At 36.1% G+C, this 16,272-nt stretch overlaps 1 protein-coding gene across 1 annotated transcript in view; it reads right to left on the reverse strand.

Annotated features, from left to right (window-relative positions):
• MMS22L (MMS22 like, DNA repair protein) overlaps positions 1–16,272 on the reverse strand; it is a 122,574-nt gene that overhangs the window by 32,172 nt on the left and 74,130 nt on the right. The window contains exon 15 of the mRNA XM_090280561.1: positions 2,411–2,604. Coding sequence (XP_090136687.1) covers positions 2,411–2,604 — 194 coding nt within the window. The remainder of the gene's footprint in view (positions 1–2,410; positions 2,605–16,272) is intronic.

Below are 16,272 nucleotides of genomic sequence, written 5' to 3' on the forward strand. Positions count from 1 at the left end.
AACCCTTAGACCTCATCTTAATTGACTCATTAACAGCATCTGAGCTAATGCTCACTTCTTCTTTGAAATGCTATCATTTGACTTCCAGGGCACCCCACTTCCTTGGCTTTCTCACCTCACCAGCATTCCTTTAGTAGCCTCCTTTCTTGGTTACTCTACCCTACAAATCTGAACATGGGATAGCCTCAGGTCCTATCCTCAATCTTCTCTTTTCACCAATATTTAATCTACTGGTGATTTCATGCATTTCACAGTTTTAAAGGCTATTTATATACATCAACAGTTCTCAAATTTAAATCTCCAGCTTGTACCTCTTCCCTGAACCATAGGTTCATTATCCACATGCCTACTTAACATCTCTACTGGGATCTTAAGGGGGATATCTTTAAAAAATTATGTCCAAAATCCTAGTCTTCCCTCCTAAAATCTGCTCCTGCCACAACCTTCCTCATCTCAGCAAACAGGAAGTTACCTTTTTATCTCTTTTGCTTACCCTATCACACCCACTTTGAAAGAAAATTCTGTCAGCTCTACCTTTAAAATACTTTATCTACTCTTGGACTGGAAATCTGACCACTTCTCACTATCTCCACTGCTACCACTCCAGCCCACGCTGCTCATTTCTATGTTGTTACAACAGTTCCCTAAATGGCCTTCCTAGAGATTATTCTCTGTCTAGCAGCCAAAGGGATCATATCACTCATCTGCTCAAAACTTTCCAACAGCCTGCAATCTCAGAGTAAAAGCGAGAGTCTTTACAACTGCACATAAGGCAGAACACAAACTAGCTTTCCATTACTCTTGATCATATCTCTGACTACTCTCTCCCTTTCTTATGCTGCACAAGCTTTTATGGCTTTCCTGTACTGTAGTCCCTCAATCACACCAGACATGCTCATGTCTCTGGACTTCTGCACAGCATGGGTCTCTATCCTCCATTAGGTTTGCTTAAGTGGTACTTACGCAGGTCTTCCTGACTACTCTTTAAAATTACACCCTGCCTCTGGCCTTCCCTATCCCTATCCTCTTCTATATTTTTATTTTTATCCACAGTACATACTACCATATAACAAATTACACATTACTTATTTATTTTTTGTTCTCTCCCTTCTACTAGACTATAAGCTCCATGAGAATATGTAGCATATAAATAAGGGTAAAAATTAGTCCTTTTTCCTTCCTGGCCATAAAAGTGGGCATTCATTGACTGTGTTTTTTGTTTTTGTTTTTTAAAAGCAAGAAATTTTTCTCTCCTTTATTTTAAAACAGACTCCAAACCCACACATATTTTGGTTTATATTTACATACCACTTACTTTCAGCACCTAGGACAGCACCAACTAAACTTGAGTGATAGCATTTTTGTCCACCAGGATTATGAATGGAAGAAGGATAAGTCATACCAGCTACTAATGACTTCTCTGATTATACTGATTGAATATCAATATTTGTTTTCATAGACATTATAGTAGTTGAAAAACATCTGCCCTGTCATAATTTTTCAATCTATCATTGTTTTTGTTTTAATTATGGAACTGCTACTAGAATTCAAGATCTTTTAAAATTTGAATTATTCAGTTCTTTATGCGGTACATTTAGCTCAGCTTTCCTCATTCACACAAAGGTAAAATAAACCTCGGTTCAGATCTTAGGCTTTTAAAAGCATTACAATTACATACATTAAATACCTTCATATAAATTGCATTTAAAAGCATCTAGTCACCATACTGATCTCTGTCTATCCCAGTACTTGTTAACATATTTTGGGCAAAATATCTATTAAAAAAGATAAGAACCTCTTCTTAGAAAACTGCATATATACACATATATTCAAACACTTGCCTACGATGTCATGTGATTCAGAGTCCCTTAATGCCTAAGGACATTTGACTATTAGTTTAATAATCAAATTAAGTAAAAATTACAACCTAAAATAGAATCTAGTAGAATTCAGAACAATAACATTCTATATATTTAATGTCATTCTGATTTGACCTGCTTGGTGTTGAAGTGAAATTCCTGCTATATTCTTTTGCTCTTTATACAAGTAACTTCATCTGATACTGAGATATCTACACATATAATTTGAAAATAAACATGCTGGGCTAGAAGAAATCAAATGCTACTTTACTATTCAAATATTGCATGCATAAGTTTATGTACATTCAACATTTTAAAAATTGAAAATAATCTTTCATCTTTAGCAAATAATCATTTAATTTTTACCTTTATTAAGAGAAAAATAATAAACAAGTCAAAGGATTCTAGTTTACAAATATGTAATTCTGTTCATCTTTCTAGTTCTCAAAATACTTATTATATTGCTGTAATAGTTTGTTACCAAACAAACAGAAGAAAAAACTGACAGAGTTTGAAAAATGAGAAACTAATTAGCAAATTACAAAGCTGACCTGCAGCAGCATCCGCAAGTTGTGAGAACGGCACTGTTTCTGACATTCTTTGACTCTTCAAAAACGAGAAGAAATGTTTCCACAGTGCACTGGCAACTGCAGCAAGGTGGCGCTCTTTAGCTGATAATGAAGACTGCACAAGTAGGTCCACATTTTCCTTTTGAAGTTCCTGACACAATTGTTGATGCATACTCCTAAAAATAAAAATAAAAATAAAAATATAGTTAACACCAAACAAATGCTTACAAAAGTTTTCTTTAAATACATTTTTGGCTTTTAACATATATCATATGAAACCTGAAGGACCATTTTATATAATTAAAACCTTCATGCAAAGACATTATGCATTTCTGGTTATTTGATGGATGAATGATGGCATATTAAGCACCATAAAGTTAATGTTAATTACTAATGTCAACCATTAATTATGTGCTTTTTAATATGTCAGATCTAAATGAGAAACAGGAAGCTTCAGAATGAAAGTCCGCATTTTACAACTCACTATGACAAATGATTTTTACTTCCAGTCTCAATATGGAAACAATTTTTTTTAACCATTTTCTCCCGAGCTTTAGGACACTGATGTAGCAAGAGGAGAGTACCTATATCTGGATTATGTGTGGTATTTTAAATTAAAATATTGCCTTTGTTTAGAAGAGACATAGGCCTTGTACTAGTACAAAACCGTGACAGAAACTATCTTGTACTTTGGTCCAAAAAAAGATCTACAGTTGTTTCCACATAGCACACTATAATAAATAAACTTATTCTCCATAAAATAGTAAAACATGAATTCAATACTGTCTCAAATCTTGATTCACTATTTGCTCACGTTTTTTTGCTTATTTGATTTGAAAATTTAAACATTTCTAGACCTTAGTAGGAATACAACGAGAAAAAAATACTAAGAAATTTCATAGTTATCTGGCATAGAAGGCATTTATGCAATATGCCCAGCAATTAACATATGATTATTTAAAAGTGAAAGAAAAACATGATATTATTCCTGTTTCTGTTTATAATGATGCCATATCAATTAAGAGTATATGCAAATGCATGGATACCATCCTTAAGAGTTTCTTTCTACAATTAAAGAGAAAGCAGTGAAAACTAGCTGATGGAGCGAAGGAAGAAGACTTCCTGAGTGTAGTCATATTCCATTAAAAAATAATTAGTACAATACTTTGAGAAAAGAAAGAAATGTGACATTAATTCCAAAGTTCCTGATGTTTTAAATCAGTTTATCTAGGGGAAGTGGACATGTGAAATAACTACACAAAACGTAGAATTAACTAGCACATGTACCTAAAGCAATTCCATAAAAAATTCAACCTGGTTGCAAGACCACATCTTAGTACTTTCCACATAACAACACACAAGTAAATATACTATATGTATCAATTATGTAACATTTGGACTCTGTGACCCTTTACACTTTAATTCTTGAATAATTTTTAATATTACTTCAAGTATTGAAAAAAAATGTACAAATACCTGGGGAAAGAATATCATACATAGCAAGCAATTATCATACAAACTAACCAAATATCTTCTCTGTGTAGAAACCTGCCTGAGATGCTTTCAACTTGAACTAGTGGCTAGAGAACCATTTCAGGTCCTTTAGCTTTGAGTAAGATGAATATAATATCACCAAAATCCATTCGGCAACTAACTCAACTGTCTACATCAACATAGCAAAGTTCATAAGTACATTTCAATACACCAGAATACAAGTAAAATACCACCATTTGCACAACCCATTCATAGCTTTTTCAAAGTGTTGGTTTCAAAGGGTAGTAAATAGCATATTGTACTTGGATAGGATGGATTTTGCCCACTATTTATAAATAAGTAAGCTTTTCTTTAGTAACTAAATCCTAATCCCTAGGTATTATTTCTTATCATTCTCTATGTGCTAGAAATTCTTTTAAGTAAAAATCAGAACAATTCTATGAGATAGATATCATTAACCCTCTTCATAGATGATGAAGCTGATAGCAAGAAAGTAAAATAATATACCTAAAGGTCATATGGCTAAGAAGGCCTGGCCCTGAAACCTGAACATAAATCTGTATTTTTCCCTTACACTAAGACGCACACTCTTATGCACTATGACACATGTGTGCATGCAGACACACACACACACACACCTTAAACACTGATAAATCTTCTTTTGTTTCTAACTGGATTGAAGAAGTTTTACCAAGCCTATGAAAAGAAGGTGGAAAAGCCATATGTAGCTTTGCCTTGTGAAGAAACAGGAGCAGCACCAGAATTCTGTATTAGAAAAAAACGATAAGAACAGATACCAAAATAATGCATTCAAGGCAATATTAAAATGGCCAGGAAAGTTGACCCACTTTGACCTCTCCAGAACAAAATGTTTAGGTACTAGGGATCTGGTTCGGAGCCCTGAAAAAAACAAACACCTAGGTAAAAATTTAACGCTAGCAATTACGGTATTTTTCGCTCCATAAGATGTACCCACCCCCCTCAAAGTGGGGGGAAATATCTGTGCGTCTTATGGAGCAAATATTGCGTCTCAGACTGTGATGTGTATTACCTAACCCATCAGTGAAGGATGAAACCATTGTGTGGTCATTCAAAAAATGTGGCATTAGCAATGACTTAGATGGAACTGAAGATAGTATCATATATGAAGATAGCAAAGAAAGTGATATCAGTGAATGTGAGCAACTGAGCTTCATAAATTCTGACACTAGCAAGGATGGGTTCTTGGGGTTCTCAGAAAACTAGAAGAGTACTTGAACCTTAAAGTCTCTCCTCATTTATTAATGACAGTGATGATGGTTCTTAATACTGCTGTTGACTGCTGTTCACTTTACATGGTTGAAATATTGTTGTCATATTTTATTAAATATTTTAGTACAGCGTTTGGTTCAGAATATTTTTTTCTTGTTTTCCTCCTCTAAACCTAGGTGCCTGTTATGGTCAGGTGTGTCTTATAGCGCAAAAATAAGGTATGTTCTCCAAGGTAAGAATTAACACAGCAAAAACAAGTTCCAATTAAGTGTCAGACACTGACCCAAAAATAGAATTGTTTTGGAAATGCGCAATCCACTTAGTATTTTGGTTTGAAAAGAAGCTATATATCCTGGGAATATGCAAAATACTTTCTGCTCAATGGTTTGTATGTTCAAAGCACTATCAGTCTGAACAGGAATGATAATCTGTTTTTTTAACACACCAGAAAAAAGTTGTTTAAGACCTTATAATAATTTCTGTAAACATGAAGATATCAGAGAAATGCAAACACAGGAAATACCAAAGATTTACTGTAATGTGGGTCTGAGGGAAGAATCACATATCTGCACTATAGCCAAAATAGTTAGAAATACCCAATGCAGTCAAAGGTAATTTTTTAAATCACATTTTCTGCATTAGAAAACTAACTACACAAAGACTACATAAGAATAAATGTATTATATTAGATGTGACTACATACCTACTGACAAAAATGAAAATATTGGAAGAAGCTCTATCATTAGCAGTAACATTATAAAATAAAACACAAAACATATATAAATATATAAAGGATCTAATATAGTTCTAGATATCATGGATATTTTACAAACCATTTTCTACATTCTTCTAGGAATAGTAGGAAAATATAAAAGTTAAATTTAATACATCCATTTAAGTAAAAATATAAAAGCACAAAAGGTAAAATGTGATTTTGTGTCAAAAACAAAAACTCATAGATGGAGAGCAGATGACAGCTAGTGGGGGGTGGGGGTGAGGAGCTGGAGGGATTGAGCCCAAAGGAGAAAGGACTCATGGACGTGGACATCAGTGTGGTGACTGCTGGGAATAGGTGGCTATAAGGGAACTAAACAGTAATGGGAAAAAAATACAGTGAAGATTAAATCAACCCCCAACCCCAGAAAACAAACAAAAAAATTAAAACAAACAAAAAAAGAAATATCACAAGTAATGTAGAATCTCCCAATATTTGGCAAATGCTTCGAGTAAAGACAAAGTTAATGTAAAATAAAATCACTTTGGAAATATACACATGTGGAAATAGACATGCATAACTACTCCACTTACATTCTAAAAGATGCTATACAGTATAGCAGAAAATAAAATTTTCTGAATGTCGTTATTTACACTGTAGCTCACATGCTAGAAACAATAGCAACATCCAGTATTTATTGGTATTTACCATGTGCTAAAAACCATGAGAAGTGTTTTGTAAGCATTATTTCTCACCCTATGAAGTAGGTACAATTATTATTATTCAAATCTTATAAATGAGGTAATTGAGGCAAAAAAAGTAAAATGTGGGGTAACACAGTTATCCGGTTATTAGCAAAGCTACTCAGAGCTGTGTGACCTTAAATAAAAAAAAAAACAAAAAACCCTCATGGTTTTTGTTTGAAAAGGCAAGAAGAGGAAATCATTTGCTATATGCACCGTAGGTGTATTGTAAAGATTATATGGAATAACATCCTCGAAAGTGTTCAAAAATCTTATCATTACACTATGTAATACCCAAAGCTGTACATACGTAATGACCCAGGCCATCATTTGCTTCTATTTTAGCTCTGATATCCTGCCCTCTTTGTCTTCCTTCATTAAGTTCAAGCGCATTCCTGATTCCTCCATCTGACTGCGGTTTTGACCCTCTTTCCAATATTTATTTAACTACTTCTATCTTCCCACTACTTCTTGTCGTGATTTCACACATTTCACCTATCGGTCTCACCCCCTGCCTCACTACCCCCACACAGACACACAAAGGCATGAGGCCTCTCTCACATGAGAGGCACTAAGACCTCTACCAGCCAGTTGCAACCTGCTAGCCAGTCCCTGAGGTACATTTCTCCCTAATAACTTGGGCAGGCTTCTGGAAACACCTACTGGACTACCATATCTAGGTTTTACAGTAGTCCCTCTCTATATTGCAGTTCTCTTATCATAGCCTCACTGTATCGCAGGATTTTTAAAAATATTATATTTAATTATTTATCGCATATTTTTCGCTATATCGCAGGGTTTTGCAGTGTTGTAAATGTATGTTACAAAGTTATGTAGGTTTAAGAGTGTAGAATATGTTTAAGAACATAAGCAGTGTTTATGAAAGTGTGGCAAAGGTTAATAAGGGAGTGGGAAAGATTAATAAGGGACTGGGAATGGTTTATAAGTGTGTCGGAAGGGTTTATAAAGCCTTAAAAAATATATAAATACTAAAACAAATGTAAGGTACTGTGGGGGGGGGGGATCTAGAACATAATACCTGCAATAAGTGAGGGAATACTGTACTACTTTTTTTTTGTCCTCGCCTGAGGACATTTTTTCATTGGTTTTAGAGAGAGAGAAGAAGATTGGGGGGAGGGGGAGAGGGAAGAGGAGAAGGAGAAGGAGAAAGGGAAGAGGGAGAGGGAGGGAGAGGAGAGAGACAGAGAGAGAGATGTAAGAAAGAAACATGGTTCTCTCCCATAGGCACCTCAACCAGGGGTCAAACCCGCAACCTAGGTATGTGCCCTGACTGGAACTGAACCTACAGCCTTTTGGTGTACACGACAATACTCCAACTATCTGAGCCACCCAGCCAGGGCTTACGAACTTCTAATCTTAGCTTACTCTTATTTCTCCTGTAACTGATAATTATGGAACAAGGTATGACAATATCACTTTCCTGGTAGTCACAACTCTATATAATAACACTTCTAATACATTATGGCTCAAAAATTTAAAGAACAGTTGTTTATCAATGGACCGTGTGCCACATAGAAAAAGTATAACGTAATAAATGTGACTGATAAGAGCTAAGAGAAAGCAAAGAAATGACAATTAATAACTGAATTCTTTTTTTAGTGCTACTTTAAACCTGGCAAGTTTTCTTCAATTGATATTAGTGAACAATATAATGGGAAGATCTAAGTTAAAAAGTTGTTCTAAACCACTATGAGTAATTCCTTCAAGTATCTGATTGATCGAACTAATATAAAATTGAATGGGAATCTAGATATTCTATGACCATTTTTAGTTTCAGCTAAAGTCACTAAAGAAAACCGCAGGGACTTTGAACCCTATTGTAATTCTTGTTCACGTTGGTAAAACAGGGCTATAATCTGCTTTACTGCCCAGAAAGAATATAACAACCAAAGTAATGACATTACTACAAAAATTACACAAAGATTTAAAGCTACAAGTTAAACTAAAAATCATCCAATGCAATCCCATTTTCAAAAAATGAGAAAAATACAGCTTCTAGGTACTGAGAGACTTCTGCAAGGCTTGAGTCCTGACTCCCAATCCTGTGCATACCCAAGTTATCAGGAAAAGGCGGTAAGGAGAAACTAGGCTGGCGAGGCGCAGCCTGGGCATACCCTGCAATGCCTCTCCGTAACAGATGTCTTGATGCACCTGTGCTATGTGGAAGAGGGGATGAGTAGGAGATGGATGACTGAGTGGATTTGTGAGATCAAGGCAAGAAATTCATTGGCTGTTTGGATTATCAAAGACTATGACAAATAAAAAGCACAGCACTAGCAATGATGCTTCCAGGTATATATAATGCATCAAGAAGGAATATAAGGTTTCCACAAGGTGGGAGGAAAAGTATTCAAATGAGCACTTGTCTAAGAGGCAGAAGACTAGCTTGGGACCCTGGAAACTCCCGAGACTTAGTTTTTCATGTGTTAAATGGGAATAATATTATCCTCCATAGAGCTGTTAAAGTATCAAATCACATCATTTATAGACCATAAGGCAAGATAATATGCATTTTAGTCACACTGTTACTGCTTCTAAACCCTGATACCCAGGTTCATAGATGCAGTAGAGCATTATGGGCTCTGGAAACAGGCACGAGCTTAAGAGATGGCATACCAGGGTATAAATCCTACTCTGTTAGCTACTAGTAGCAGGGCCATTTCCTCATCTGTCATAAGAATTGTTAATAAAAAACATTCAATAAATGGAACAATTATTATTGCCGGCCAAAGAATTCAAGACTGTTTATTGAGAACAGATGTGCCAGCCCTATTCTAACACCACTGACCTTTTTAATTAGTTTAATCTTAAGGTACTACTATTATCCCTATTTTATAGACAAGGGGTCTAAGTAAAAGAGGATAAATAATTTGACTGGCTCATATTAGTAAGAAGCACAGCCAGAATTTGAATCCAGGCAGTCAAATCTGACTACCATGCAACTATGCTACAGCTACTTCAAATATCATGTTACTACTTAAATAAATAATACATGTTTTAAATGTCACATTGCTGTATCTATTCATTCTTATGCTAAGTTCCTCATAAAGGTAATTACAAAGTAGTATAACACCCAATCCCAGGTGGCAGGCCAGATAAGCACACATTAAAAGCTGAACACTTCTGGGGAGTGGAGGCTATTCTAAGGGATTCCAAAGGTCAATGACATGATCATTTAAAAATTTCCTGTGGTCCACAACTAAATTAATTTGCAAGACTGAAGAAAGAGAATAAATCAGGAATCCAGTGTTAAGCCTAGCAAATCAAGTATGCTTGTAGCAAAGCTGCCTTATGGATTTTACAGAACACTGGTGAATTACTTAGTTAGGTTGCTTGCCCCTATCCCAAAAAATATGGCATAGTATGAAAATATGTCAGTAAAAGGTGATTATTTTTAGGAATTACCCTTATAATTCTATTAGTCTTATGTTTAAGAAGATTATAGGTCTCCATCACTTAAGTCTTTCAGTCATATTTCACGGTCCACCAATAACAAGGATCTACTTCAGTAGTTCTCAGTCCTGACTACCATCAAAATCACCTGTAGAGGTTTTAAAAATACTAATGTCCTGGCCTTACTAAAGATCTTACTGCATTCAAGTTTGGGGCCAAAGCATATTACTTGTTTTTAAATTCTGATTCAGCAGGTCTGGGAGGGGCCTGAGATTCTTTTATACATTTATATTAGGCAGATGCTGCTAGCCCATGGCCCACACTTTAAGCTTCCCGGCTTTTCTAATCTATAAAATGGGAACAATAATAGTACCTACAGAAGCAAATTAGGCAATTAAACTAAAACACTGGAATAGGGTTTACACATATATTCTCAATAAATAGTCTCTGGTTTCCAGGTCAACAATAAGTACCTCATTTATTAAAGATGTCCAATTTAATTCATGCAACGAGTAGCCCATGGATCCCAATGAGTAGCAACACCATATGTAATTCTGTAGTAGAGTTGAGACCCATTATTCTACTAGGTAGACATAAGTGTAGAACAAAGTACAAGTTTTATACTAATTCAGAGCATAAAGGTCATTGAGGGCAGCAGAAGAAAATGGGAATGGAAATAATTCTCCAAGGACATGTTAAGGACTGAAAAGGTGAAAAGGAGAAAGTAGAAGCACAAGGGCATATAAAATCCATTCACTTTCTAATTCAATATGTACTACAAATGTTCTAGGCAGAAGAGAGCTTATATTCAACAAGAGATAATTAAGTACAGATATTTAACATCTCAGATTGTGGTAAGCTTTAGGGATAAAAAAGAATCAACATAACGGGATAATGAGTGATGGGAGCTAATATTTCACCTGGGGTGATCAGGAAATGCCTTCTGCAACATTTAAACAAAGGCTAAAACAGAAAGGGAGGGAACCACAGAGCTATATGGAGGGAGAGCATTCCAGGGAGAAGTAACAGCAGTGCAATGATGCCAAGGCTGGTGGTTTCATAGGCTCAGGAACAACAATCAGGAGGCCAGCTGGCTGAAGCACCACGGGCCAGCCACAGAAGGAAAAACCAATGAATTCAGAGATAGCTGGGTTTCAGATCATGTAGAATCTTGTAAGCTATGGTAAGGACTCTGGGTAAAATCTAATTGGATAACAAGCCACAAAAGCAGATGAGTAAATAATTTACATCTCCAAAGGAACATATAAAAGAGCAAGGTGTTTGGGGGAAGGGAAGAAAAAGTAACCACTCGGACTATAATGGAGAATTTTAATAGTAACATTATAAGGCAGAACATTCAAGAATAGACTATTTATTGGTCCCTATTGTCACTTTTTCTTCAACTCACTAGAAGTTACTCAGTGCCAGCCACTCTATACGATGCCAGAGACACAAAAAACGATTAAGGCAGTTTCTGCTGTGAACAAAAGAAAAAAAGGAACTCAAGCCTTCATTCTGAAGGTAGTAAGGAGCCACTGAAGGATTTTGCAGTGAGAAATGGTATAGTGGAGCAGTGTTTTGGGAAACATTTATGTGGTAATGGCAAAGAGACTAAGAGCACTGATTTTCAACCTTTTTCATCTCATGGAACATGTAAACTAATTACTAAAATTCTGCAGCATATCAAAAATATTTTTTTTTTTTTTGCCAATCTAACAAAAAAAAATAGGTATAATTTTGATTCATTCACACCAGATGGCTACTGTTGTGTTGGCTGCTGTCAATTTTTTATTTGACAATCTGAGGGAAAAGAGGTCAGCCAGTGCCCCTGACTAAACAGTCAGGTATTGCATGTTTTAAAAGTTTTTGCAGCACACTAGTTGAAAATTGTTACAGTAAAAACTGACTAGAGACAGAAGAGACCAATTATGAAGCTTCTGTGAACAACTAGGTATGAGCTAATGTGTAATTTAAGCTACTTTATAAAGGAAAGTATTGACTCCGTCTTTCCCTTGGATCCTTCAGCTGCGAAGAGAGGGGGGGTCTGCTGCATGGGCAACAGCAGACCCTCCATATCACCCTGCCCAGGCTCTGTAGCTTCAGCGTCATCGCAAGATGTCGATTCATCATGGGAGGAGACAGATACCATGTCACTCCCGAGTCGGACTGCACAGCCATTCTCGGCCGTGCAGATAGACTCTTAAGAAGCTACACCATCGTCTCTCGAGACGGACGGCTGCCGACGACGATAAAGGAAAAAGAAAGCTAAGAGCAGTTATTTGGCATTTTGTGAAAGAAAAAGAAATAGTCTGTATTATCTGCCACTGGTAAGTTTTGGGAAAGGGAAACAAAATTAGGAGTAACAGTTAATTACTACAGAAGGAGAGTATAATTTGATTTGAAAACAGAAAATATAAGTAACAAAATCCAAAAAGTTTTTGGAAATCTGGACCTACAGTGCAACAGTACATTCTGACTCAGGAATCACTCCACATGGTTCTTCAGCTCATTTTAATGGACATTTTAACGTCTATTACATGTGGTACTGTGTCAGACGCTATCAAATATGGTCCTTGTTCACAAAGAATGAACAATTTACTGCTGAGACAGAGGTATGCGCAGAATATTTTAATGGACAAAGAAGGGCCATTTGGGTCAAATGGGGAGTTTGATGAAGGCTTCTTGGAATAAACATGCCATTACCAGGTTATGGAAGTTGTATTAGCTAACTGAAAAATAACTTTAAAAAGTTTCAGAAAGTTGAAATTATATGAGTAAACCATAGTGATATGAAATTACACGGGGTATGAGGGGACTCACAAAGAGTTTAGTATTACTAGGAGATGAAAGGTCAAAGGGCAGAATGAGGGAAAAGGAAACTAAAGTATTAATGGGGACCAGGTCATGGAGGGCCATGCCATCTACAAAGTTAGAACTACAAAGAAACAATTCTTCCAGGTAAAGAGAATTAACAGAGACAAAACCAACTTATACATATACCCAACACATATCTTCCCAATAGTTTATTCCCAATATATAACCTAGAGCTTAGAAGGACTACCTTATTCATACATTTAAACACCATGTAACTGCCGAGGGTTAATGTTAACAAATGTTACAATGCTATTTGTCTTTGAAATTTTTCATGAAAAAGCCCAACCTGGTAAATATGTGCACATGTGACATAGTACATATACAGATACATATGACTACTCATTACAACATACTATTAATGGATATATTTTGCCAATGCTTGAATGCCCTCATCTAATGAAAATGACCATGACAGACCACCTTAGCATTAGTGGCACAAAATAGTGCAACTTTGCAAATGGGTGTTGTACTGTATTTTTCTAAGCTGATTAAATTAATTTTGTTATGGTTGCTGTTTCTGCCATTTATTCTATGTCTGGGGAAACAGTTTAACTTATAATAAACAAGTAATATTCCTGAACTTAACACAAAGACTCAAAGAACATTATCATGCTAGAATTAAGATTTAAGTTTTACGACATCCCAAGATGTCTTCAAAAGAAAATGGTTGAGGTAAGGACCCCATTAGGCTTGGTTGAAGTTCTTTGACATTATAGCTATAAGATACTGCAGGCAGATAAATGTTATGGCAGGGATTTCTGAAAAAACAAGCGAGGAATCACCACCTGGCCGTGACAACTCATTTCCAAAGGTGTAATGCTACATAACCTTGTACTGCTTATATTCAGTTAGGCCCCTCATTTGCAGGAACTCATCCTTCAAATTTAGGAGCAAGTTTGTGGGTATAAGAAATGCTCTCAATTTAAAACCAGTCCATTTCCAAGTTTGCTCGCTAGCAGAACATCATGTGGGAAAGATCATGAGTTGTGATTCAGGACCTTTGTCCTTGATGTTAAGAGGCACTCAGAAGTAACATCAGCTCTGTAAGAAGTCTCCCATCTTAGATAAAATACTGAAGTTGTCATGCTCGTCTTTTGGGTTCTCTTCCTGTTTAACTATAATTGAGTAAACATACATACACTGGATCTTACCTAAAATGGTAAGTTATATATGGAATTCACACACAAGAAAAATGGGGTTGAGAATAAACCTTAGGGATTGGATTGGTGGCTAAAGAAGTAAATCAGAATATATTTATCTACAATACGGGCAATAATATTTACAAAAATTGCCTTCATTTCAGAAGAGAGATCACCAATCTATTATATTTAGCAACAATGGCACCAATAATTACTGGTGATATTACACAAATCTCAAAATCTTTAACTTTCTCCTCCCCCATTCCCCTCCCTCTCCCTTCTTCTCCTCCTTCTCTCTCTGTCTCTCTGGCTATTCCATCATTTACTGAATACTATGGTAGTTTTAAAACATGGCCACAAATTACTTGCCACTCCTCAGATCTAGGGAGATCTCTGAATGCCTGGACCAACAGAGTGCAGTAGACATGACACTATGAGACTCCAAGGCTTGGTAATAAAAGACCATGAATCTTCTGCCTTGTTTGCTGGGAAAACTCAGTCTTAGAGACCCAAAATGCCATGTATAAAGTACAGTTACCCTGAGGACACTCTTCGGAAAGGCCATAGGTAGCACTTGAGTGAATTGTCCCAGATAAGCCTGTCCTTCAGCCATTCTAGTTCAAACACTAGATGTGTTAGTGAAGAAGTCACTCAGAAACTGAATTCTTTGAAACCTTCAGGTGGTACAGTCCCCAGCCTTCTAAATGACTCCCAGACAGAATCATCTTAGTTCATACCCCAGGCACAGTAGAGCAGAGAAGAGCTGTCCTTGGCTTTCTAAATTCCTGACCTACAGAATCCATGAGTACAGTAAGAGTAGCTATTGTAATGTTTTATGCCACTATGTTTTGTCACAATTACCCATATACACTAAGTACCATATAGAAATTAGGGATTAAAAGATGAAAAAAAAAAAAGATAATAAACTTGACCTCAGGGAATTCACATATGGGGAGGAGGGTAATACTTTTCTTCATTATAAGTATTACCAAGGGGTAGTATCTGCAATAGTGCAAAGACAAAATCAGACTTAAGACAAAATAGCTATGTTTTAAGCCTCCTAGGAACCATCCACAACAATATTAGATATTCTAGACTTGTTTTAGGACAAATGAATTGCAAAGTAAGAGTCATTTGAAGAAAATCTACTTTATTTTCCTACCTATCCTTAAGCATGTACTGAGACATTTTATGTTTAGTATCATATTTACTTTCCATAAATTTTATTTTCTGTTGCTTTCATGTTTTATTAATAACTGGTAGCTTTGTTAAGTGAGTTCCATTTAAATTTTCCCAAGATATAGGGTAATATGAGGTCTATCCAGAAAGTATCCAAGCCATGTACTATGAAAAATAGAGAGACTTACTGAACAAGATACAAGGTACAAGGAAGATTGTACACAGGACAATGATGTCTCTGTCCTCTTTAAAGTAGGCACTTAGGAACCTCACACAATTCTCCTAATCCCCATCAGCTTCCTCGTTGTATTTTCCTGACTCTCAACAATGACCTGAAATCTCTTCCCTTTCAAAGGTGATGTTAGTTTTGGAAAAAGCCAGAAGTCGCAGGGCATCAAATCTGGGCTGTAGGGGAGCTGAGTCACCTGGGTGACTTGATATTTTGCCAAAAAACTCTGTATGAGATGTGATACATGAGCAGGCATATTGCTGTGATGAAGCTGCCAATCACCAGTTGCCCATAGCTGCAGCCTTCTGAATCATCTGAATAGTTTCTGTAGAGGAATGCTCAAGCTTACGGCAAAATTTGATGCAGATTCATTGTTCTACTCACTCAGTCATTTTGAATGTGATGGCCACACAGTACACATGCTCACTCAATGGCACTCACCACCCCCATTGACTAGTACAATGAAGTTGTCATTGTACATCCATGTGCATTCCAGTCCACTCTCCTTGGCTGCCAGGTTACAGCAATGTCACACAACCCATTCTCGTTATATAAACAATGGCTGGATTTTTTTCAGACAGACCTTGTATGTTTGTGAACCTGAGACAGTCTTTGAAAGTTAATTAATAAAAACATCTTCCAAAAAACAAGCTTAACTCTCACCATCTCACTAGGCTTTTCTGTGTATCAAATAGACTAACTTAGAAGAAATTTCAATAAACTTCTTAATTTTAATTTAGTTATTCCAGGTACTTAGTTACACACAGTCAGCTCTATCCTTTAACTATAGCTGCAATCATAGTGCA

The sequence above is a fragment of the Furipterus horrens genome, unplaced genomic scaffold, assembly GCF_987537825.1.
Source record: "Furipterus horrens unplaced genomic scaffold, mFurHor1.1.pri manual_scaffold_6, whole genome shotgun sequence".
Lineage (NCBI taxonomy): Eukaryota > Metazoa > Chordata > Mammalia > Chiroptera > Furipteridae > Furipterus > Furipterus horrens.